Here is a 27,596-nt window from a genome sequence, read left to right as displayed (position 1 = left end):
TTAATTAATATTTGATTGTAGAATTAATTTCACTTAACAAAATCATTCAAAGATAAGCTACATCGTAGAGAAATCAGATACATTGTTTTTTTTCGATCTAGTCTCTTTGGACTCTATTTTCTATATTCCCGTTGTTGAATGTTTTGTAACACTAAGTAACGTGCTATGCAATGGCGAATAGATTGTTATCGGGTCCAAATATCTTTATAATTTTTAAAAATCAAATCAACAATGAAGAAAAATGGACAAAACTTTGAAATAGAAAGTCAAAAGTATCAGTTCAGAATTGATGTTGAGCTTCTGTAATCTTATCGGAGATTTTCTCAGCCATCATAGTGCAAACAGAGACCAAAGGTCCACTGGGTGCATCGGGAATAATTGAACTATCCACTACCCTCAAATTTCCAACACCCCACACTCGACCCTGGTTATCAGTGACCGCCATGGAATCGGAATAGCTTCCCATTTTGCATGTGCCAGAATAATATCCGTGTGACCCCACAAACTCTCTGACGAAGCCTTCCAGCTGTTGATCCGTTTGGACATCAGGAGGTGGGAGAATTATAGTTTGAACATCATCTGAGAGAGCTTCGTGTTCGAATATTTGTCGGACAACCTTGAACATGGAATGAGCAGTTATAACAAACAGCGAAATCACATACTCTCTCTAAGGTTGAAAAAAATTGTTAAAAAAATATGAATTGAGAATAAGAACGTCCGATCTGGAGTGTGAGCACTTGAAATTGCTTTTAAAAACGTATAAAAACCCGAAAAAGTGTGATGAATGCTGTGAAATAATTTAAGAACTGCATTTCTTGGCACTAAATTTAGCAATGGACAGAATTTTTTTAAAATTGCGGCAGCTATATTTGGTGAGCTTTTATAATAATTTCGGTTTTAAACGGTATTTTTTTTGTTTTCCGTTCATAGCAGTGAATTTTTAACGGCGTTTTTTCCTGTTGTTGTTTTTATCTTTTTTTTGCTGTAAGTTTTGTATGGGTTAAACGATGAAAACATAAATTGACTAACATCGGATGAATTGCTCTCGAAATACAGGTGTGACAGCTTCGAAATGTCGAAATGTTTTATGCCTGCAAAGGTGCGACCCCCATCACCCCCAACGGACTTGATTTCAGAGAGAGCGCAACTTAGATCAAGAAAAGAGCAAAAAGTGTCAAGCAAAAGTTTTTCATAAAAAAGACTAACAGGTTTACAATAATTCCTTCAAATTTTGTTCGAGAGCAATTAATAAATGTCTCTCAGATATTCACCCCACTTCAACGCTAAAAAGTTAACCATATATTTCACTATAAAGTGACCTGAATCTGATTTGTTTAAAAACAAACACAAGTACAATAAGTGAAAGGTGGTGCATTAAAGGCACACGCGACTGATAAGCAAATGTCAGAGGATCGAAGGATGACGAAGTAGCTGGTTGTTGTCCGAATTGCTGGCAATTAATTGAAAGACCAATTGTCATCCGTAAATCCACCCCAACTTGTTTCTTTTCATTCGACGCAAAAAAGTTCATGCTCTTTGCGAGGAAAAACAGTTTTTTTCTAAGCAATTCTATCTGCACGATTTTTGTTGTGACACCTCGACATGTGTGACAATAAGTTTTATTTAGTTTTGAGAGACTGTTTCTTCTCTCCTGGTATAATAGAAACCGAAACAATAAATGTTTAGATTCATAGAAAAACCATGTAAAAACTATTATATATGAGAAGCTGAGAGAGGATGAAATAACTCGTGATCCATTTTTGAAAAGTTAGGTCACAATACTTTGTTTCGAGCCTCCAATGTTTGTATACGCCCCGCATATACATTGTGTGTGTAATGATATAGCGAATTTCTATGTAACAAAGAACGTGTCGCAGGGGGTGTAAACGTCATATGCCGAAGGGGGCCGAACAGGTCCATTTATTGATTGAGGCTATATCCTTTTTGATGTATAACTTTATAAACAATATCCAAGGCTCATATACTCTGTGCATTTCTCATGCATGATTTCTCATTTCCATCATTTATGGTGGAGTTGTCAGCATGGTCCAAATATAGTTGATAATTTTACTTTTTATTTGTAATTGTAAAATTATATGTTGATTTCAATAGCCACAGAAACGAAAAATGAAAGATTTTGATTTTTTTGCTCAAAAGCAGCCTGATTTTTGGTCGGAATCCTTGCAATTGCACGAGTAGCTTTACCGTAACATTAAAATAATACCAAGAGTAATTGATTCTGATTTTTTTTGGTTTCTTTCGTTTAGACCATTTAGTTTCAAACCATTTAAACAAAAATTGTACTATTTAACTTTTTTGGCCATGTATTTTTAATGCGTCTCCTTCTTTGGTTCCAATTTCGAAGAGTTTGACTATTTCATCCAACGTTTCTATGAAAAAAATATCCCTAAACTTTTTGGCAAAAATTTTTTTTGGCATAAAGTAACTTATTGAGAGAAACTTATCTTTTCCGGCTGGGAAATTTTAAAATTTGTCTGCTTTTTGTCAATAAAAACATTCGATTTGTTCAATTTTCAAAAGTTCTTCCATTTTTCCAAAGGTGTCATCTAAAAGGCTTCGATGAAAAGGCTTCGCCATCTAGAAGGCTTCTCCAAAAAAAACCATCACAAATCGATTAATCAAAATTTGTGAGCATAATTATGCATTCAAATGTAAATTTTTTGTTCAAAATGTTATCAAGACTTAGTAGTTCTGGCTAAATTTGCCTGAAATTGGGTTTTAAAACGCTGTTTTCATCATAACTTGTGTTTTTGCCGAAATGGTCAAGAAAAGTCCCGACATAAAAGAACCGTAAATAAACCTCTGATCAACACCGTAACCGACAAAAATTACCTATGATCAGACTTTCCGGCAACCCATAAGAAAGTGCGTTCTTTTTGCGACCAGAATCATCTCTGATCTACCAAAATAACCTTTGATTACACCTTGTTATCACCAAACTCTTTGTCTAATTTTCGAGCAGCTTACGCTCCCTATGATCAGACCACCCTCCAGACCAAGCCCCTGATCAGAACGTTCTTTGGAGTACAAATTGCTTAAAACTTGTAGAAAATATACCATTTCAACATAGAGTACTGAATTTTATTGTGAATAAGATAATTGATCATTTTACTATTAGCTTAAAAATAATGTACAACATTATCACCAATGTTTCTTTCTAAATGCGTACGTTCTTGTTTTTGAGTTAATAAGAACATTGGTACTGAAAGGATAGATCAAATGAAAATCGTCACTTATTATTCTGTGGTCAAGTTTCAATGCAACTTACGATAGACTATGTCCAGTCGTTTGTCTCTGATCAGACTTTTGTGCGACCATTATCACAGTTTCCCGAAATTTGTGATCAAACTATGTCCAGATATTGGTTTTGGTTTATGATTATTTTTTCGTGCGATCATTGACCAGAATTTAATGCAACCCTATGCTTTTCCAGACCATGTAATTTGGGTCACGCCATAAACCCACGTGTGCAACCCAAAAAGTCCGATCAGAGGTGACTGGGCTTCTTCATTCAAACAGGGTGTACTATGATGCTATAAATCCTTCTGTTATATTAACAACTAACCTTTACACCGTCAATAGCATTTTGTACATCCCGGTTGTCACTCAACATGCCAAAATCTACCAGAGGGTCAGTTTTTGGGTCGCTGTTCTGGAGAGTCACGGATCCTTTGCTGAAACACTGGGTGTTGGAAACACCGCACAAGTATCCAGGAGCTTCCGAATGGTCTTTTTGGAACATGTTTCCTCCAGGGAATGGTCCGAAGAGGGAATCCACAAACATGAAGTTGGCATTTGGTCGCATCAGCTGAATTACAAGATCGGTTACGTAATCAAGGTGTTATTGGTAAAAGTTACGTGACTCTGGTTAATTCAGTGAGAAAATTTGGAATTAATTGAGAACCCCGCTGTGGCTCGAGGTGCAAGCCAGAACTTCAAAGTGACCATAAGAGTAATGTAGTTTGTTTGAAACACGCACTTGCAAGTATTTGAATGCCAGGCCTCTATGCTGCCAGACTCTAAAATACGAGATCTTCCTATATGAATTGCTAGATTTCAAACCGCTAAGTTCGTGTTTCACGCAAAGTTACGTGAATGTCACTTCAAAATATTGGTATATCTTGAGTCGCAGAGAGATTCTCGACTAATGGCAAGTTTTCCCAGTGATTTCATCTGATTGACGTAACCTAGTCTAGAAACAAATAATTGCAGATTTAAAAATCAACCTTCTTGCATATAGGAAAATTTACGCGCAGTAGAAATATGGTTTCCGGAAACTTGCACGGGCTTTTTAGTATTATTGAGAAATAATTAAGTTAAATAAGGTAGGTGATAATAAAATTAGCTGTTGCAGGTTCTGTAGTTTTTGATGTCAAGACGAACAATATATCTATTTCCGAGGCCACGTGAAAACTAGAATTTTTGAGCAATTTTTGTTGAAGTTGCAATTTCTTCGTGATTTTATACAATTCAGATGCAAACGTTACATTTAAGATTTTTTAAGATAGTTGTTTTCATTGTTGCCTAAAAAACAGGATCCCAGTTGTAATAACAGGAAGAAGCTTTCTTTAGCGGAGCTCATCAAAGCTCATTTGTGGGCATGTATTTCATCAAATTTAGATCACAAAAATTGAGTAACTTGATTGTTCTGAAAATGCAACTAAAAAGCAAATGAAGTACTTAAATTGGCTCTGGAAACAACAACAGCGGCTAAACTAAAGTTAAGAAGCTTCAAATTTACGTGTTCTACTTTGCATTCATTTCAGGCAATAGCTGTAAAGTGTCCTCTCTTGAGCTATTCATGACGACACATTTTTTTGGGAAAAATTAACTTTTCTGCTTTCAACAACTTTTTAAACAAACAGCAATTCCCCAACAGCCTCAAGAAAGCAATGGTGCCTTTGACGATCAGGTAAAAAGGTAAACATTTCTCTAACAACATAAACAGCGAATGATTTCATTATTAATTTCGAAACAGTAAGTTATATAATGGATTCTCCTATGGAAATCAGATAATATTTGAATCCCAATTCGGTGTCAGGTAAAACATTGATTTCAAACTCCATTTCAACAGTAGTAGCACTTGATTAATTACCAAAAAGATTTAGGGAATATTAGAACTCAGCAAACTTCGTTTCAGCTTTGTTTTCTGCCCGTACCGAACCCCCAGAGACCATCAGGCCTGATTCAGAAAAAAAATCAGGTAAGGTCCCAGGCCTGGAAAAAAATCAGGCAAGGTCCCAGTACAACCAAGACTTGGTGACCTCTTGGCAGGCAAGACACATGACTTGTGATTTACGGTTAGGTACGGGTGGTATATCAAAAGAATGATAACTTCTGAAAAAAATACATCGTTTGAGGCTGAAAACATATGCGGTTAAATTAATAAAAGCCGTTAGAAACAAAGACTATTTTCTAGAAAATTATTTGCAGTCCCATTGGTTAAATTTCAGTGACAAAAATCTTCAAAGAACGGTGCTGGCCTCTATATTTTTCAGCCTGTACGTTAAGAATATAAAAATGTAATTGCTATTTAATTCGAATGCTGCTTAATTCTTTATGCAGTTGACATCGTCATACTCAACAGTAACCAAAGTTCCGACAAAAATATACCGGGGAAATTATTCCGTTTGTGACATGACCGAATGGTTTAAATTAGTGTTTTCATTTATTTAAAATGAATTTTGAGGAGACAAACTTCGTGCTTTTTACCTATTTGATACACAAAAAAAACTGAATAAATAATAATAAAAATTGCTCGCAAAACTGCATTGCTATACACACTTAAAAATCTTTTTAAATTACGTCGGATTTCTTTTGCTAAAAGCATTTCTCACATGTCATGAGAAATGAGCAGTGGTATCACTTTAATAATCAAGGCCCATTTGATGGTAGTCTAAGAAAATCAGCTACCTAAGATAATAAAAGCATGATTTGATCGAACTACATACAAATCTTCCACTCTATTAAAGTTGGCAAAAAAATTCATTTAATACAACTTTTAATTGCACCAGGCATGCAGCTAACATCGCTGAAATCGACGCAGCCTCTTTTTGTAATGATCCTCGATTTAAAGATAAAAACTTTTAAATTCTCGGCCAAATAGGATCCACAGAATCATTTCAAAATTTATTGCTAAGTAATTTTTCAAACCACAAGTATTGCAGGAAAATGTGAAATAAAAAAATTGTGAAAAAAACCACATGATAACTATGTTAATTATTATTATTTATTATTATTATAATTATGTTAAGTATAATTATTATTATTATTAATAAATAATATTTGGGATCAACGAGAATTTCACATATCTTTAGTTACTAATAAATTGTTTCCCTATCAGGCAACCAATCTCCTCGATGGAGGACGCTGGTAAAGCCAAACGGCTGCAGAGCAGAATGCAATAAAATGAGATTTAATGCCAATTACTTTCCGTGCGCTGATTGGTTGATTTTCAACTGATTACTATATCGCTCTTTTTGTGAAAAAGAACTTCCAAAATAGCGTAACGATGGTCTATCCGTGGTCGCGATCTCCGACATGTGAGGGGGTCGAGAGACCGAGTGGAACGTAATCCGACCCCACACCATGGCTAATCAAGCGACGACAACTAATTATTTTGTCATTTTTTGCATTAATTGCACTTTAATTTAAACCAATCAGATTATTTGGCTAATCAAATTTAAGCATCTGGCTCTCATCCTAATTTTTTTATCAATCAGCTCTGCGCTCTTTTGACTCTAATTCCTTGCTCCCTTCTTGAGGGCGCATTTTCATTGAGTACATCTGTACAGCGGTTTGTTGTGGCTGACCTTGTTATCAGTTTTGACAATTGCTGCAACGTCGAGGCCGAGTGACGTATGAGGTCCCGTGTGATTCACGAACCAATCGCGTTGTGCCATTTCCTTCTTGCTGTTCGGATACATGCCATAGTAGTAATTGTCTGATTTGTTCACCGATGCAACAGGGATTAATATTGGCACCTGGATAAAAACACGTTTCAGTTTCTTAAATACTTTTTCAATCGCAGCTTAGCTCTCTAAAAACTGTCAAAATAAAAAAAAATATGGTAGTTCTACATCAGAACCTTATAGGGAGGTTAAATGGGCTTTGGTTTGAGGTAATTCACGCCAATTTTGTTAGTTAATTACTTACTTGGTACTAGGGGACTAAGCTCAGAGATGACTTTTTCTCCGTCCTTTTTTGACAAGTCTGTAGGATTCCCTGGTAGATGTACAGAATGAAAAAACCGACTGCGTGTGATAACGTAAGTCTTGTATTTAACGCTGATCAAAGATATTGTAATTCTGATGAAGTCAAATCAAATGATAATGCAACAATTATGCGAAGGAGCTATTGCTCACTAGAAAATGCAAAAGGAGGGAGACAAGATAAATTTAAATGCTCGCAGAAGGCTACTGAACAAAAATGTGCTGTATACAATACCTGAAGATTTTTTCCAACTCCAGGAAGGTTGCGTACACTTTCGATTCCAAGTGCCTCTAACTCCTGTTTTGGTCCAATTCCGGAGAGCAGAAGGATTTTGGGTGAGAAAATGGCACTGCCGCACAGGATGACCTCTTTACTTGCTCTCACAAGCGCTAGCTTTCCTGTTTGACCGTCCACAAAATCAACACCTGACAAGCATTGTACATGTGCAACGAACAAATAGGCTCTTTTGGAAAATTTAATTTGCCTCTAAAATCAGTAGACTCTAAAATCTCTAAAATCAGTAAACTCTAAAATCAGTAAACATATTAAAAACATATTAAAAATACTCTAAAATTAGTAAACATATGTAGACTCTAAAATCAGTAAACATATTAAGAAACTTAAGTTCAGATTAAATAAAAAACATAGCAGGACAAGACCTGACGTACAATTCAAAGAATTTTCATTGACTAAACAGAAAATCTAGACCTAGAATGGGCTATGAGTGAATTCAGAAAACCATTTTAAAAAAATCAGAACAAAAAAATAAGAAAAAAACAGAAAATCAATATCAAAATGCCGCATGTGAGCAAAAAAACCCTAGCGAGAAATGAAATTTTAATTCAAACAAAAAACTAGGCCTAGAATGAGCTGTGAATGGATTGGGAAAACCATTTAGAAAAAAATCCGATCCAAAAAATCGAAAAAACAGTAAAAATCAGAGTGAAATTGCCGCATGTGAACAAAAAACCACTACCGAGAAACCGAATTTTTGTTCAAACACCGTTTTCTCACTCTACTTTAAAATTAGAGCGAAAAAAATTCACGCCGCAAAACCACTCGCTTTTTCGCTCCACTTCTTGTTTCGGCGTGACCAAAATCACTACGCCAATTTGACTTCAAAAATCATGAAAATGTGTGAACAGATCTTAAAAAAAAAGACAGCGCCCCAATACAATTCAAATTCTTTGAATTGTAAAAAACTCATTCGGCGAGACACAAATTTCCAAAACTTGATTTTAATAACGGCAAAGGATAATTCAGCTGCAAAAACAGCGGTCAAATTTTTTGCGTTAAGATAAAAGCCATACTTTTTCCATAATTTTCCACGGGAAACATTGATAATTTTTCTATTCCAACGTAAAAATTATTTTTTTTTATTTTCGACTCGCTTCATTTAGTTGTACTGAAGTTAAACTGGCTGAGTTTCATAAAATATCCCTAATTGTTCTTAACGGAGATATAAATCTCGCAGAGGCACTTGAAATGCTTAATGTTACGAAAAGAAGAAAACATTTTTAATACTTGTTTATAAATTGCTGTAAAAAGCGAGTTACATTTTTCAATTGAAATTTCAACTTCGAACTAATCAGTTTTAACAATTTTTAAGTTAGAATTTATTATTTTTATCTTACCTTAATAATTAACGTTTTAGAACCATATAGGAGTCGTTGAAACACATTGAAATTATGTTAGAAATACGCTGAACTTCCATCGAATTTTTGTACATAATTTTCGGACACTTCTTACAAAAATTGTTACTAATATAAAAAAAGTTAAGTGGGACAAATTATAGAAAAATATGTTGTAGTGGATAAAGTGATGGCTGCGACAACGGAGAGGAGTTTGAGGCTTTTTCTTAAAACAAATTTTCCAAAAGTCGGCGGTTTTCAGCGCATTATTTTCTCTCAAATTTTCAACGCATTATTACATAAGGTTTTTGAGCAGGGAAAAACGGAGGATTTCAGTGCATTTCTTATATACTTTTGGACAAACTTCTTGACCCGGGTAATGAAATTGTACAGCAAATAACTCCAGCAGGCTAGCGGTTTGTGTTATTTAAACAAAAACCTGCTTTTGTTGCTAATTGTTATAGAAAAGACTATACTTTTAGGTAAGTGTGAGTGTCTCATTCGGCAAGGAGAACTATGAAACAGCTTTTTTCATCAACCAATTTGAGATTGGCAAATATGTGACAAAAACTCAAAAAGTCTCGAAATCAATGCGCTGTTGTTTTAATTAATAATTTTTAATTGAACTTGGAATGTTGGTATCTGCAAGCTGCACAAGTTAAACGTTGATAGATAGCTTTGATGAGAAACATAATAAAATTGGGGAAATCATATCAAATCATTGCCTTTGTGCTCGGTATGGAAACACAAAGATGCGTGCAACCTTTCAAAACCTTTGCATTTGTTAAATAAAATCCAATTAAAGTACAAACAAAATTGAGGGGTAATTCAAATGTCGAAGAGCCGTGAGTTTTGTCATTTCCCAGTCTTATTAGGCCAAGAGTATTGGCAACTCTAACTTCAGTAGATCCAAGCTAAATATAATCTAGTTCAAAACATTTTTTAACGCTCATGTTAAAATCAAGAACTAAGCAAAATATACCGATGCTAACTGATTGATCGTGAGAAGAATTTAATACGAACAGAAAAAGAATCCACAAGAGTTTCAGATTGGGTCAACTTTTTCATAGGGTATTTGAAGCTTCGTCGAGAGATTCAAAACCTTCATTGTCCTGAAGTGGTGTGGCGAGCTTCTTTACACTCTTCAATCAATTATTTAAAATGCAATAAAGAACGAAAATTCGGGAAACATTTAAGGGATTGAAAAAAACACTCCACAGGGTTTATTAGACTTTTCGAGTATTGATTTTAGAACGAATTTTAAACATTTTGAAGGAAGCAACTTTTAGAGTGCATAAGTAAGATGTCAACAAACCGAGATGCAGAATTACTCACCAGTTGCATGTGATCCTTCCACAGTTACTTTAGCAACTTGGGTTTTACACAACACATGAAGATTCTCCCTGGACAGAACTGGGTGCAAATATCCCTGGGAGGGACTGTGTCTGACGCCCTTATGGGTTTGGGATTCAATGGTGGTGAATCCTTCCATTTGGCCACAGTTGATGTCACTGGATAAAAGTCAAAAATGAGTGATCAAAAACGCAAGTAATAAGCATCGTGATCAAGTTACGATCGAAAACTTTGATGAATATTCATTATGATAGTTGCTGCGTGCAATGGAAATCTATGCCAGCACAAAAGTCATTAAAGATGACATGATGTAATGATGTAATGAGATATAGTTTAACCAAAATTTAGCGCATTCCCCGTGTTGACTTTTTGCTGAGAAAATAAGGCAGTACCGATGTGGGCTCCTTTTACAGCCTTAAAATATAAAGAGCTAGGGCTACTTATTTCTGCGCGCGAAGTAGACTTACCTATATCTCTAAGACTAACGACTCTGTAAAACACTGAGAGTAAACTTCTATTATTACGGTGATTAAGAAGTATAGCACCGGAGTCAATGATATACACATGGTGTATCTAACTAAAAGACTGACTATAGTTAGTTCAGTTCTCTCTATTTAAAAAAGAATGGTGTCTTCTCAGTTTCTGATAGGTTGAAGGTGCACATTCAGTAATTTCACTGCTACATGCATCTGGGGTTGAGAGTTTCAAATCCGAATCTGTAAAGTGTAGCAGAAATACAGAGTGCGTCGTCCTCGTTGAGAGTAGGTGAAGTGAGTGATGAAGTGGTCCATGCTGTGTCCTCTCTGAAGTGGATTATGACTTGTGTCGTCATCTGGAGTCCCTATCAGTGAAGTGATGACTAGTGTCGTCAGTGAAAAGGCTCGTCTTGATTGTAGAACCAGTAAGGGTGCCAGTTACAGGGCATGCTGGCCAGTAACGTCAGTCCTGTTGAGAGTATGTCCAACTGCTCTCACTGTCTTGTAGTGAGGATTTGTTCCCAGAGGGAGGATCGCTTGTAGTCGTAGTCTGTGTCTGGTTTGCACAAGGAGATTTCTGTTTATCTCCAACTGGTACAAGGTCTGAACCAGTCGGATTTACCAGCTTATCTTCTGGTGGAAATCCATCTTTAAGCTATTGTGTGAGCTACTTTTCCTATTAAATCTATTAGTGAGATATAACTATTTGTGAGTGGATCACAAATGAAAAGAACTGATCCTTTTTTGAGTTGAGTTCCGTAAAATTCAACTAAATATGAAAGAAAGGCGGTTCGTGAAACCTGTGATGCCTTTTCTGGTAAAGAGAGGTGAAGTTGTTGTTCTACTGCAAAGTAGTGGTATTTAAGCTGTTTAGCTGTATTTAAAAGAATATTCAATTCATCTTGGTGCTTATAGTGTTTAACCTCAAAGGGTAAAATTTCGCGTGTTAACCGCTTGTTCTGTTGTGTAAGAACAGCTAGTTGTAATTCGTCCGAGTGTGTTGGAACGTGGGAAGAAGGTTGATCAATATGATGATCCATTTTAGTTATTTCTTTTGTTTATATGTTAACGGTTTTTGTTTTGTTGGGGGCTGTGTTCCCTTTTTTCTTTAATTTTAATTAAATAAAGAGTAAAAAGCTATGTAATCTAGTTCCAAATTTCTTTCTCAGGAGAGAAAAGGGTGTTTTGTGTGAGTTCTTTTTACGGTTAGAGTTTGTTAACTCACTGGTTGCACCAGTTAAGGCAGACCCGATGTGGGCTCCTTTTACAGCCTTAAAATATAAAGAGATAGGGCTGCTTATTTCTGCGCGCGAAGTGGACTTACCTATATCTCTAAGACTAACCGACTCTGTAAAACACTGAGAGTAAACTTCTATTATTACGGTGGTTAAGAAGTATAGCACCGGAGTCGATGGTATACACATGGTGTATCTAACTAAAAGACTGACTATGGTTAGTTCAGTTCTCTCTATTTAAAAGAGAATAGTGTCTTCTCAGTCTCTGATTGGTTGAAGGTGCACATTCAATGTTTTCACTGCTACAAAATAAGTTAAATTTTGTACAAATTGTGGTTTTTGAAGGAGAAATTTTTGTCACCACTTCAAGTTAAGTGGCCATCATCAGTGGCTCTAGAAACTATGACACCCTGCCTGTCATCAACCCCTGCCTGTCATCTATTGTGAAATAAATAAGTTGAAATTTTGTAAGATTCGCGGTTTTTTGTGGTGAAAAAGAAGATTTAACCGATACCAAATATAGAGCCTTCGCGATTTGATCGCTAAAAACAGAAAAGGCTATTTTCTCCGCTTCCACCGAACTCATTGCTTAAATTAGCAATTCTAGCATATATTCACCGCATTCAACGCTTGCGAAAATAATGTGAAAGAAGCCGAACTAATGTGGTACTTGTAAACAAAAAAGCACATGGTTTTTTTAAGGCTTTTTGTTTTTTTTTCATACATTCTTCAGGTGTTTCGCACGTTTTTTGCGCTTTTCTATCAGAATTTCCACACTGTCGACGAGCTTTTTCCTGTCTTGCGCACGTTCCTTACAAACTTTCCACACTTCTCCAAACTTTTTTCTGAATTTTCAGCTCATTTTCGCACATAGCATTAAAGCTTTCTTGACATAATTTTACCTTATTTTACACTTTCAGCATTTACCTAATATTTCACACTTTCATCACACATCTTACATAATTTCCACACATTTCTTGAAAAAAAGCTCTTGAGGGCTTGCAAAAGTTAGTTTAAAAATAATGCTGAACTGCATTTTGAACTGTTTATTTTATGTAAAGAGTTTACTGGAAATTTTACTAAATTTTGTAGGAAATGCGTAAGAAAATTACGCAAGGGGTGTGCTGAAAGAGGGGTGTATCGAATATCAAATTTTTGAAAGTGTTGAAATTGTGTAAGAGATGTACTGACTTTAAAGAGATATACGAAGCACTTTCAGCGCATAATAATATACTTTATATATTTTTCTCGCATTCAGTAGATTTCGTATAAAATTATCCGCTTAAACCCGCTGTCACCTGGCGAAAAATGATTGAAATTTTTCTAAACAGTGTCTAACTCAGTAAGAGGATATCCCATCTGTTCAGCCGCTTTGAGTACAGCTGACACAAAGTGACTCTTCTCTTTGGGTTTTGTGAGTTTCATGGGTCCACTGGTTCCCCTGATGTCTGTGTTGCATTTGAATGTGCATCCCTCCACTCTTTTGAAGTAGGGAGCTACCTCACGCCAATTCCAGCCCTCAACTCCTTAAGTAAAAAAATATTACACGTTGTTCATACCGCTCAATCATAAGTTGCATAAAATAGAGCACCGGTTCCATAGTAGTCCCGTTGCTGGTCGATCTAGTCAATCAACTCAATTCCTTAAATGGAAAGATTTGTTCATTCTGATCGTCAGTCACGCAAAAGCTACTCCACCCTAGTGATGAGCGGATTCAAATCTTGCAAGAATCTTGCAAGATGATTCAAAACTTTCAAGATTCTTGCAAGAATCTTGCAAGATATCAATCAAGGCAAAAAAATAAATCGGGGTACAAATGTTTTAGGAAACATCTTTGAAGCGAACTTTTGTTTATTAAACAAATTACAAAACCGAATTCAATGAAAAAAAAATTAGCTCGGATTCAAAAACTTGCAAGAATCTTGCAAGAATCTTGCAAGTTTTTGAATTCTGGAAAGTTTATTTGTGTGTAATTGGTGGCTGAAACTAACTGAAACCCAAATGAAATGACTGATATCAGTTTTTTTGATCAGCAAAACTGAACTTAATTGACTTTTTTTGAACACGCCTTTTGAATGTGAAATCTTGCAAGAATCTTGCAAGAATCTTGCAAGTTTTTGAATTCTGGAAAGTTTATTTGTGTGTAATTGGTGGCTGAAACTAACTGAAACCCAAATGAAATGACTGATATCAGTTTTTTTGATCAGCAAAACTGAACTTAATTGACTTTTTTTGAACACGCCTTTTGAATGTGAAATCTTGCAAGAATCTTGCAAGTTTCTTGCAAGATTTTGAATTCAAAATTAAATTTCCGACAAATAACTAGAGACAACTCGAGGCAATCAAATCAGTCTTTTTAAAGTTCAATTTACCTAATTTAAGACAAAAACACTTTCAATCTCTTTCTCATTTTTCTTTAAAATAATTATTTTTAGAGAAACAAACATTTTTTGGAATTTTTTTGTTACTGAACCTATCGGTACTTTAGCATGTTTTTGTTGTCGTAAAAATTTCCGATTATTTATGGTGCGGTCTAAATATCTTCCTATTGAGATTTTAATAAACGTTTATGATGCCTTCAGTTGATAGCTATTGGTGTTAATGTCCTTGAAGTTTTTTCATTCTGAAAAATGTTGGTGTGTTTTTGGAGTTCCATTTTTTTGTTCTTCTTTCATTGGATTTATAGTTTAGTCATCATCTAAAAAAATTGACTTCAAATTTCTAGTAAATCAAACATCAGCTCCGTTTTTGATCTTATGCAAGTAATGTTTCTTTTTAAGTACAAAGAGAAAACAACAGTCGGATTTTTTTTATTACTGATTTTTCACAATGTACCACAACAAACTAATTGTACAAAACGATATATTAGTTCATTCAACTATCATAGTTCATTATCAGTACTCCTATAGTTTACTATATCAGTACTCCTTTAGTTGATTTCAGTAACTCCGCCACTTCCGGTCCTAAGCCCGGAATAAAAATAGAGTAGCGAAAAACATTATTTATACCGGAAAATCGCGAAAAAGTTGGTTTTTAAAATGGCTTGAAATCGTTTTCCGATAACTTCTTTGCTATATTGTGTTCATATTGATTTATTCTGTCTGGTTTAGTTGTTTTGTTTGTTTCGGAGAACTGTAAGTGCGGTTTTTTTGCCGTACTGAATCAGTACTCCTATAGCTTATTTCAGTAACTCCGCCACTGCCGGTCCCCAGCCCGGAATGAAAAAAGAGGAGGGATGAACCACAAAAATCATACTGGAAAATCTCAAAAAAGTCTTGTTTTTTAACTTGACTTGAGATAATTTTCCGACACTCTGTTTGCTATTTTGCATTTATATTGATTTATTTTGATTTATTTTGTCTGGTTTAGTCGTTTTGTTTGTTTCGGAGAACTGTGTAAGTGCGGTTTTTTTGCCGTACTGAATCAGTACTCCTATAGCTTATTTCAGTAACTCCGCCACTGCCGGTCCCCAGCCCGGAATGAAAAAGGAGGAGGGATGAACCACAAAAATCATACTGGAAAATCTCGAAAAAGTCGATTTTTTAACTGGACTGAATTAGATTTTCCGACAGTAGCTTAACTATTTCAGCTCCATCAACCGCCGAGTGCAGCCAGCGAACCAGGTAAAAAAAATCGAAGAATTCAAAATCTTGCAAGAAACTTACAAGATGAATTCATAATCTTGCAAGATACTTGCAAGTTGAATTCAAAATCTTGCAAGATTCTTGCAAGATGATTCAAATCTTGCAAGAATCTTGCAAGCTGCTTGCAAGTAGTATGCATTCCCTTCCAAGATTGCTTGCAAGATTCTTGCAAGATTTTGAATTCGTCGATCACTAGGGCAGAGGAAAAACAACTAGTTACCAGTGTACTCACTCTGTAGCTCCTTTTAACTCTCTCGGTTTTGTTTTTAATAATACTGCTTTCTGACCTCACATATTGTATGATTCAATAATTAAATTCGGCTGCCAATCACGGGAAAACGTAGAGCGTGGAAGCTAAAAATTATGAAACGATTGTTATGGTAATCTGTTTGCTTTCCAATTTATCTAGAATTCATAAATTTGTCTGTTCTGATCGAAAACGAGAATTGATGGAAAAGCAATTCAATTAATTTTGCCAAAATGATCATCTCAAACCAATTTGCCGAAATCGCAATAACTCGCTGATATCACAATAGATTGATGGAAAAGAACTAAAAACATTCAAAACGACTAAAATCGCGGAATGCAGTGAAAGTTTAGCTGTTTCCTGCATCATCAACATCGCAGGATTCCAAAACATTTTCAAAGCCATTCTAACGGTTACACGATAAATTCTCCGCCAGTTCTTCTAGAATTTCCGAAATTCCATCCGTCGGCCGCAAATGTCAATTAAGATTGAATACATTGCCACGAATGCATTGCATTGGTTGAGGAGGGAAAAGATTATATAGGTACATGGATAAAACTGAGATTGGTAATGTCTACGTTCTTACTGTATGGCCTAAACATAACATGTAGCACACAAATAATACACGTTTTTTTTTTCAAAATTATCAGTTCTTTGTCCTGTAAGTGTGAATACGTTTCCCCAAGATGTCAATCAGTGCCAAGGCAGTTTGTGGGCAGCCTTTAAAACATGTAACAATTGGATAACTTGGGCTCCATAATGGGTACTTGAACAGATATTGGAAAAGGCTTTATTCTCTGTTTTTCTTTCGAAACTGGCAAATTATCAGAAGAAGATTCTTCAAAAGACAACTTACAAAACAAAAGGTTTCCAACAGAATTATAGTAATTAACACTTGATGGTAAAATTAAAAATTGGTTAAAATCCATCTATAAAATTCCATTTATTAGCGGAGATGAAATATTGAGTCAAGAGCACAAAACTAAGGTTCTTCTTCTTTTCATCCCGATTTGTTTAACCATCCATTGTTTAAAACCATATATGTTCAGCCCATCAGTCACGTAACCCCCCGCAATTTAATCACCAAACTTGATTTAAAACCGAGCTTTCAAACCTATTTGGGCTTCAAAATGATCCGATTAGCAAAGCTAAAGTGCCAAAGACGTAAATAACACAAAACCACTGACCTAAAAATAGTTTGGTTTTAAACATTATGACTTTGTTTGAGAGAATAATGACGAGAATGGCTTTTCAATATCCTCCTTTAGATGCCCTTAAAAGAAAAAGAACAATTGTCTTGTCCGAAATCTTTTATGTTGCACTTTGATGTGAGTCAAAAAAGTTAAAAAACCAGCTAATTGTAGACGTCGGAAAACGTTACTTACCAAATGAAACATTCTAAGTTGAATTTAGGAATCTACTTTTAGACCCTACATGAATCAAAGAAAAGTTGTGTGTTTAATAGATTAAAATATTTGCTAGCAGCAATACTCTGCAAGTTTTTATCCAAATGAATAAGAACTTTGTTCTGAATCAGAGTTCCCCTCATATTGTTCACAGCTGGGATCAAACTCCTTAACCAGTAACTATATGATTCTTCAAATAACAATCGATTTCAAACTAAACAGAAACAAAATGTTGACTTACTGTCAGGAACCTAAAACAATGGATGTCAACTTTCGTTCTTGTAAACTTCCATCAAGATATGAGCCCTTTTTTAAAACTCTGATTCTTTATTCTTGAAGAACCATTGTCGTTCGAAGAAGCGGATTTTGTAAAGCCCCTGATGTTTGCAAATTAGTCAAATGTTCCAAAATTCGGCTTGGGATCAGCTGACCGAGGTTTGTATTCCAAAGTGCCGACCCACGTATTTAATTTTTGTTCCGGCAGTTCACGCTACGGCTGCCTATTTGTGATTCCAGATTTCAAAAAGACGCTTCAACAATGGACATTAGATTTACTGAGTTTGAAATTTAAACAATGCTGTTGACCTGGTACTTTAGCTATGTCTTCAAGATTAGTTTCGATCAAATTTTTTGAATTCTCTGATGTTTTAAACACAAAAGCTGGGATCTTTTTAACAGCCAGGAATACTTCATGGTTTTCTGATACGACATTTTCTCCCCTAATTGTCTACATTTGAGCACAAAATTTTCAGTGACTTGGAAAAATCAGCCAAATGACTTTGAATGGTTAAGGTACTTTTAGAGGCAACGTTAAGGGTAAAACAGAAGTCATTCAAGTCTTTATATATGTTATATTTTGGAGCAAAAGTACTTAAGGCATCAATTAATTGGCCTTATGTTTTTTGTTTCTTGGAAGCATAACATAATAATCAGCATTAGCACTAACCAGACTTTTAAATAGAAAAAGGGTGTAAATTTGTTTAAAAGTTTTTTATGATAACTTAGAAATTCTGTCAGCACGCTTAATTTCAGAGCCTTCGAGATCTGATATAATTTAAAAATCACGACAAAAGGGCTCTCCTGATTAATCTGTTTGCGCTATCAAACCATAAAAAGTCTGTTAATTTACCGGTTATATCAAAAAGCCGCTCCGCCGCGTCTTTCATGAACGTTTGTCGCATATTGATGTTTATACGATGAGATATTTGCTTTAATTTTTGCGTTGACGGGAGCACATGCCATAATAGGAGAACGTCGGTTACTGATAGTATGGCGGTGGCTGAGGTTGCTGCGGGACTTAAACTGCCGTTCATATATTGAATCTCTTTAAGAGATTTTCAGGCGGCTGTTTCAAAAAAGAAGCGTTTTGATTCAATTCACTGTTTACGCAAAAATTGTAATACTGATTTTGAGAGGCAATAAAACGCAAAATGATTAAAAGAAAGCTCAATCCAATTTTCAATTGCCTTTAATTGCCCTATGAGTGACTGGATGAGATAACTGAATCTCAATTTTTTTTTTCACTTTTTAAGAATTGGGTCTGTCGTTTTGTTTTTCCGACGTTAGGGGATCCTTAAGTTACAGAACAAAATTAATTCCAAAATAATTGAAGTGTAAGCTTGATTTGTTCACACCTCTGTCGTTTCATCTGGAGTTATCTTCGTTAATTGAGCTTAGTATAATTGATTGATACCCATTCATACTCAATCAGAGGAATTTTAACATCAAGTGAAACAAATTAGGGGTTAAAATATTGAGTTATCTAATATTTGGATTATATATTGAAAAACGTTAAGATATTGAAACACTACAAGGTTAAGTGATATAGGAAATCAAAAGTTTTGGTTGAAAAAAAGGTGATTAGGGAAAATTGGTGAAAAAGCAGGACACCCAAAACTGGATTCTCTTCGTCATTTTCAGGCACTATGAGATTTATTTTAGTTGTTTTGAAATCTTCAATCAATGACAAAGAAACTTGTCGTATATACAAGAAGCAAAATCTTGTTCCCATGTTTTATAATGGGACTATTTTTTTCTGGTTCTTCTCATTATAGCCCCCCCAGCTTTGTGATCATATAACGTATACCTACTTCCATAACACACCTGATGATGGGTTATGATTTTGTGGTGGGTTATATTGGGAAAAACCCGTTTTTTCTCTCACCAAGTGATGCCCACGAGTCATAATCTGAATAGTGGCCTCGCATCCAGCACATCGTGTTTATGCTAGCTGAGCCCCCAAGCACTCTGCCGAGGTATGCAACAGTGCTTTTGCTGTCCTTGAGGTTTACTTGTGGAGTCGTCACTATAGGCCAACTAAATCTCTCATCACCCCAATTGAGACCACAGTGTTGGGGCATCAGAATCTCCCACGAAGAGTCCAAACCACCTGCCTCTGAATTACAGAGTATAATGTTTTTTTTTCTCCTAGATTCTCTCCAAAATGTCAAAGCTCCCTGGTGTTTCAAACTCTACCTTTGTTACTAGGAAACCTAGAATGATTATGAAAGCTTAAATTTCAGGCCTTTGGGGCAAGAAACACATTTCATGTTCTTTAATTGCTCGGGTCTTTAAAATTTGCACCTCAAGATTTTGAAGCTTGTTTAATATCTTTAATTAAGGATCATTTTGGTTTCTTATTTTTTCCATGAAAGTGGTGTTAAATTTATACTTGACATAAGGTTTACCCAAGGAATAATAAATAACAAATAATGAGAAAATTTTGATAAACATTTAACAGAATATTGAGAACTTAAGAAGCTAGGAAGGTTTTTGTTTTAAAAAAGTCTCTTACTCGCCTCAAAAAATAACGACAAAAACAACAACGACAATAATTACATTTTGCTCAAAATTGAGTGGTTATTTAATTGAAATCTCCTATCTCATTTTTGGGCCGAATTTTCTGAATTTATATTTTGAACTGAACATTATTTCATTATAAAGCACAGAACAGTTCATTCATAAACACTTGTAATCAATGTACGTTGCTAATTGTTCAATTGAAAGTTTCTTCAGCTCAAAGGAGACAAAAACTATAATTGCGAAATTTATAAATTTCCATTATCACGGAAACCAAAACTCTGGGAGTTGTAAAACCAATATTAATGGGAATCAAAAATTTTTTCCCTTTCGTCTCACTAAACCATAGTTTACGTCTCACTAAACCACAAGCAAAGTTTGATTGCTTGTGCTCTCTTTGAAAGTTTTCTAATTCTGTATTACAAAAATCGGATTACCCAGTTTGATTACTCATGTGCTTATAACACACTTTTTACGTTTAACATAGTTTTGCACTTTCCTGTAAACAATGTATTAAAATTGGTCTCTTTTATCAGCAGAAATTTCAGAGTGTAGGTTTTTTCCTAAAATGCTAACAACAAAAAAGTGATATAAACAATTAGTCTAACTTTTAAAAACAAGAAATGTTAGATTTTAATGTTTTTGGTCGCTTTTTAAATGCGAGAGTTCCTAGTGAGGGAAGCACACAAAATCCGTGATTGCAATTCAGAAACCATGTCACTGGCTTCTGAAAAGTGATTCAAAGCTTTTGCTTGAAATAGGTCTGCCAGATTTTGTAGCTTAAAAATTGGTTTCCAATCATGTTCAATAATGAAAATTGTTGATTGCAAGCATTTATAGATGCCACTAACATAGCGGTTTTGAACGTGCCCATATAATTTTCTTGGTTCGCGGTATCTCGAAATACTAAGTGTTCCTTCAAACGCATTTTTACATTTGATATTAGGAAAAAATATAAGGAGTGACATCTTATCTCTAGGCAGTCCCAATCAAAATAAAAAACAGTTCAGTCAAATTTAAAAAACGCGGCTTTTTTTAAAATTTTCCACTTGACGCATCCTTGGGTGCGATTTAGCGGAAGTTCATTGCAAAATTTTGAAAGCCTTAACTACTATTTGTTCGCCAGATTGCTCTTTTATGGGGTACATTCGCTGCATAATCAACCTACGACAAAAAAAATTTTTACCCGGGTTGACTTCATGCTTCAAACAGTTATAGAACTGATAATTCATTTTAACGCTTCTGTAACAAGTTGTAGTAGTCGAACTTCTATAAGAAAGGTTTTTTTTAATTGAGAAAACCTGTAAAAGCTGAAACGCAAAGTAATAAATATGTTACAAAACCTAATGCGACGGAGACCTGAAAATTTTCCGTAATTATCCTTTATATATGGCAAAAATTGCTGTCATTGAATTTCACATCAAAAATTATTTTGACGAGAAATTGGGAGATCAAATCATGTTGTTTGAAAGCCATTTAGTGTTAAGTCGATTGAGCATCAGGCAACTATTAGTTGTATTATTCAATGGAAAAGTGGTAGACTTAAGACTTCCCAGGACAAGAAAGGTTGTTATCAGTGTTTTTTTTTCTTATAATGTGTAACTTGTTGTTCAAAAACCTATGAATTTAGATAGTTAAGATGCGCATAGAAGTTTTTATATAATTTTTAGCCTCTTTGAAAAATTGAGAACCGCAAATTTCATGCGTGAAATCCATTCTAGAAGATTTGAGTTAAATAGTTCAGGCAATGTATTTCAGGGGTGGTTATTATTTGGAAAAGACAAGTCAGTCGAAAAATAATTTGGAGGTTGTCATAGAATCCCAAAACTAGGTAATAATTCAATAATTTTTTCAGAAATTGTACCATTACCCGTTGAGACCAGGGAAAAATTATGACTCATATTGCTTTTTTGCGTTTCAAACAAATAAGATTAGTCGTATTTTAAAAAATCAGGAACCTCTAAGACCGTGTGCAGGCCGCAACTCCGCGAAGCCAATAATTTTATCCATCCATCCAAAAACAATTTTTAGTAGGCTTTGTCTCTAATTTTTCACCTTCCTGAAAGGTTTTTTTTGCAAATTCTAATGTCGGATAGTTTGATTGTCAGCTATTTAGTTAATTAAAACAGTTTCTTGAGATGCATTTAAGGTAGCCAAAGAAGGGTTAACACTGTTGGTTTGTCTACCCGAGTTGCCACTTCTTAGTAATCACACTAAGATCATATATGATTCCTTATTAATTATACGATATCATAGTATGATCTTAAAAAGATTTTCCTTTTTCATTTATGACTTTGTATAATTTTTAGAAAATCGTAAATGATCTCTTTATTAAAAAGAAGAACCCATGAACAATTTCCTTCAATTAGACGTCGAATAATCATATACGATTTTTCTATGAGGACTAAGATATCGTATACGGTCTTAGTATGATTTTTAAGGAATCAGATATAATCCCAGTATGTTTGAAAACAAAAACATATATGATCATAGTTTGATTTTTAACGAAAATGATGAATGTTTCCCAGCTTTCTCGTAATACTTCTTACCGCTAGAAAAACATTCCACACTTTAGGCAAGTTTTTCTCAGCAGCTCAAGAAAAAACCGATGCTTTGGTAGCTAAAAGACACAAAAAAGTTCCAGATAGGCCAAAACTTAAAAACACTTTAGTAATGTAACACAATAACAAATAAACCATACTACTGATTGGCAGAATTCGCTATAAGGGCACAACAAAAGGGGCGCCTAAGAAAAACCCGATATTTCATTTCAAAAAATCGACGTTTTGGAAAGTAAAAAAAACTCCCGAATCAACGAGGTGACAAGTGAGTTTAAAAAGCACCTGAAGACAAAAATGGATCTCGTTCTCAAGGTTTTTAGGACATAATCATAAATTTTTTCTAATAACCACAGATCACTTAGTCTGATTACTAAGATGGATTCATTACTAAGATGACTTTATATTTTAGAACTTGTTGGTTTTGTTATTTTTAGGCACCAACCATTTTTTTAAATTATCTTAGTATGATTGTCAAGAATTCATACAAATCCTTTATGACTTTGTGTGGTTACCGAGAATCATTTGTGGTGAGCAACACCGGCTAGCGATTAAATTCAAAAAATTTGCGGTTGCACTCCTGAGTGTCTTGGATGGACTATATTTGAGTATCATTTATGCGGATCATATATGACATTGTATGGTTATTGAGAATTATATATTAATTTGTATGATTGCTAAGAAGAGTTATGGTGAGTAACACGAGTAGGCGGTGTAACTCAAAAATTGTGCGGTTGCATCCCTGAGTATCTGGCATAGTACAGTAAACTGTTAGTTAACAAAAAAGCAATATTTAATTTTGTTTGACGAACAGTTGACCCAAGTTGACCTCAGAGTTCAAAAAAGTGCAAAAGTACAAAGGCCGGTTTATAAAGGTTTAAAATATCCGTATTTTCCTTTGCATCAAAATTATTGGTAATGATTCCATCAACTGTCTAATTTTGTCTACCAATGAGGAGTGTTTTGTTGGTCCTGCTGAGTCTGTTTGCCACAACACAACCAGAGGCACCTGCTCCAACTATTATGTAATCATAGCTCTCGTCTGCACTGTCTACAAAAGGCATGTCTGAAATGTGCACTACACTTAACATGCATCCAATTGAAAAAATTTAGACCTGAAATGAACCAGTTAGAAGGAACCCAAAACAAAATTCAAGAGATTACTTAAAAGTTTTCAATGGACAAAACTTAAAAACTGCGTGGTCGGCTCATTTTTGGTGCAGCCAAATCATCGTCCGCGGCCAAAAAATTTTGTCTCTTTTTCAGATTGACAAACCCAGATATTTAAGAATTTTGTGTCGAATAAGATGTAGCAATATGTGCATTTTATAACTTATGTGCATATTATAATATTTTTAGAGATCTTTTCAGATCTGATAAGATGAGTGTCAAATATGAACTTCCAGGATCAATTTTTTGTAATCGATCCTTTCGAATTTTTTTGTTTAGGTCTTTTTGTGTTTGTAAACATGCTTTTCCTAACATGTTGCGTTTGTTGACATATAAAAAGAACATTGTTAATTTCCTCTGGTACACATAAGTAAAAAAAGAAAATGGTAAAAGAGGCAATGTAAAGTTAGGAATAAAACATTATGTAAAATTATAAAATCATTAAATTACTTAACTAAAAATTTGACCTGAAATTATTAAAAAATGGCCTAAAATGCGAGCATAAAATGTTCTCACAATTTTATATGTACATCAAGAAGATGAAAAAATAAAATTAAAATCTAATGTTCTCAATGTAATCTTTTATATCAGTTACTTTTGGGTCCTTCAAAAATTCTTTCCAAAAATATTCTTTCAGGTCTTATTTGAGGAAGTTTTCGAGTTGTTTTAGAGTTTTTTTCAGTCTAATATTAGAAGGCAGACTATTATAATTGGAATGGCTGGTGCAATAAAAGAATCAGTTAGCAACTTATTGTTCTTTCTTCTATCGAACGTTACTTTTTTCGACCTGTCATGATGTTTTATTCTCATGGTAGAGAGAGGTTCAATTTTATATGCTGGAAGATCGTTGCTGAGTAAGGGAAAAAAATATTTTGAGTAATGGTATTTCAAGAGAAAAGAAACTGGTAGTATTTTGTTGCGAAGTTTGAGATCTGTAGACCGATCGTATTTTCCCCTATTAAAAATGGATTTTATTCCCCAATTCAGTTGTTTTTCCAAAGTTATCAGTAATGACTTTCGCAAACCTATCAGAATTAGAGCGGAGTAATGTAGATGACTTATTATAATTGCATTAAGTAATAAGAATTTCGTTTTCTCTGGTAATCTTTTACTTAGTGTATTCAAAATTTTTATTCCACAAGCCATTCTCTGAAAAAATTTTTCTCTTCTCCATCAAATTTTAGCTTGCTATCAATAATTACGCCAAGATACTTCACACTATTTGATTCTGCTGTTCTTTCATTGTCGACATTCAGAACATTATTTGTTAACCTCTTCCTGGTGCTGAACACAATATATTCTGTTTTTTTGTTTGTTCACTACTAACTGGGACTTTGCAAAAAAGTCAATAATTTTTGAGATGTTATATTCAAGTTTTTTGACGATATTTCATCAGTGTCCGATGTAAAAAGAAAAGTGTCGTCTGCGTATTGGACGACCGTGCAATCCTTTTCTACAATCTTTCCTAAATCGTTGACGTAAATGTTAAATAAGAGAGGTCCTAAAAAAGTACCTTGTGGAACTCTTCTTTTCAAATTTATCTAATCTGATTCAATTCCATTCAGAACAACTCTCTGCGTTATTTATCTGAAATAATTCTATATTAAATTGTTAGCATGTTCGTCAAAACCTATATTTTCAATTATCCGTAACAGTATTGTTTGGTTTATAGAATCAAAAGCCTTTGAAAGATCTAAAAACGCCCCCTGTAACATTTTTTTTTCTTATTGAGTTCTAATCTTATTTGTTCTGTCGATTTCAGGATAGCATCAATTGTTGAAATTTGTTTTCTATAACCAAATTGACTAGCAGACAATAATTGCTCCCTTTCTAGGAAACTTGTGATTTGTGAACTGAACGCCTTTTCAAAAATTTTTGACAAAGCAGAAGTGAAAGAAATAGGTCTATAATTGAGTGGGTCTTCGGGATTCCATTTTTTGAAGAGTGGAGTTACACAAGCTTTTTTAAGATATTCTGGACGTTTTCCTTCTGTAATGAACTGATTAATGAGATAACATAGTGGATCCGCTTGCGCTGCTTTAGCATCTTTTATTGCCCAAGCTGGTATTTTTGAAGGACCGACTGGTTCACTTGTATTCAATGAATCTATGAGCACGTTTGTCTCCTTGGTTGTTATATATATATATATATATATATATATATATATATATCTGATTATAAATCATTACACGTTGCAAAATAGCTTAAAAACAACAGAAACTGCAGCTAAAATCCGTTTGTATAACGATATGTTTGCCTCCATGGTTTGTAGGTGTTAGACCTACTCACGTATGCACTTTGAGAATATTGCAAAGGTTGTAAACGAACAAAATTACAAGAAGTTAAATGAAAATGACTTAAAACTGCATTTTTAATGAACGGAATTCCCTGCCGAAAATTAAAGTGTACATCATCGTAAAAGAGAGCGTTGTGGTTTGCCATTTGACTCAACATGTTGCAGACAGGAAGTATTTTGATTTTTTTCAATGTTTTCTTGTGTAATATACTCTAACAGTTTTTCATTGAATTCGTAAAATTTGTTGCTTGTCTGTCCGTTTTTCGGCAATTTTTTTAAGGGAGGCACTTCCATCAATAGCAATGTTACTGGGCTGAACTTTTCCTTTATTGCAGAGACAAGATCTTTGTTATCTGAGAATAAAGTTTCTAAATGATCACTTTTTTGCTTTAGAATAGCATGGTCCCATCCTGTAAAATGACTGTTTTCATCTTTTTTATTGTAACCCTGTAATAATTGCATTTTTTCCTTTGTCGTCGAGCCTGGGTAAGCATGTATACTGCAGTCCTGAGAAAATATCCGATCTCTTGCCAGGTGTTTGACGATACTACTACCAATTTAAAAATTTTCTGTTTTCTCCTCGATCTTTAATGTTTCAAACTTTCGAATAAAAACGTCATTTTTTGCACTCGTGTTTATCGTTGGTGTTATTATAGCTGAAGTAGTTGTTACCTGTGCCGATTTTATAAGGAATTCACTCACGGTTACCACATGCTGGGCGATGAGACTGTCCTTCTCTTCTATTTTTTGATAAAGTTCGCAATAAATCGCATAAAGATCTGCTTTCGAATAACTATTAAACTTTTCTGCAGTCATCATTATGATTGGAATATACTACAGGAGGATATTTACAGGAGTAATTTACAATTTTTGATATTTACAATTAGAACTTTGTTACAGAATCTGTTGCTTAAAAAGAACTATTGTGCTAACGTTTAAAACTAGCAATGCATAAGAAAGTGCTTCAAACGTTTAAAAAATGAAGGTCAAGAAGCAACTGTACAGAATGAAAGAATTGTCTTTTACAGCTCTTCTTTAATTCTGATTAACATCGCAGCTTTCTAGAATCTTCCCAATACAATACATATCTTCCCAATACAAAAAATCTTGAAATTCAAGTGCTTCTTAAAATTAATAGAGGTTACACTTCTAGACTGTGATCAATTCTAGAAAGCTGCGATGTTAATCAGAATTAAAGAAGAGCTGTAAAAGTTAAACTTCATTTGATCAGCCAATCTACGAAGTCTTATCTGTTCTGATGTTAGGAGACAATCGCAAACATTCTAAATCTACCCAAATTTAACGGGCTGAACTCTCCCTAAGTCAAGGTAACAGATGGCGAACTAACTTGTCTAACCGGTCTAGGAATGTCCAAAGAAAAATGTCACCGTTTGATAAATTAGATTTTCGTTTTAGAAAGCTTACCTCCTAGTTAAAACTGTTATGAAGACAAAATGTAACGTTAATCAGATACTGAAAAACTTTTAATTATTTGCTTAGAAAGAAAAATATCGACGGCACTTAAAATAATAGCTGCGTCAAAAATAG

The 27,596-nt window shown here is 34.5% G+C and overlaps 1 protein-coding gene across 1 annotated transcript; it reads right to left on the bottom strand.

Moving 5' to 3' along the window:
* On the bottom strand, positions 1-27,596 carry LOC142340753 (choline dehydrogenase, mitochondrial-like). The gene is made up of 9 exons (XM_075391457.1): positions 27,474-27,596; positions 23,532-23,648; positions 19,390-19,620; positions 13,268-13,454; positions 10,200-10,375; positions 7,468-7,658; positions 6,834-7,004; positions 3,587-3,829; positions 1-616 (listed from the first exon to the last, which is right to left on the bottom strand). Exons 2-9 carry the CDS (start codon positions 23,644-23,646, stop codon positions 281-283), a joined length of 1,650 nt encoding a protein of 549 aa, XP_075247572.1. The 5' UTR covers positions 23,647-23,648; positions 27,474-27,596; the 3' UTR covers positions 1-280.

Source organism: Convolutriloba macropyga, chromosome 6 (genome assembly GCF_964194025.1).
Source record: "Convolutriloba macropyga chromosome 6, txConMacr16.3, whole genome shotgun sequence".
NCBI classification, from domain to species: domain Eukaryota; kingdom Metazoa; phylum Xenacoelomorpha; order Acoela; family Convolutidae; genus Convolutriloba; species Convolutriloba macropyga.
This window is presented reverse-complemented; position numbering and strand designations above follow the sequence as displayed.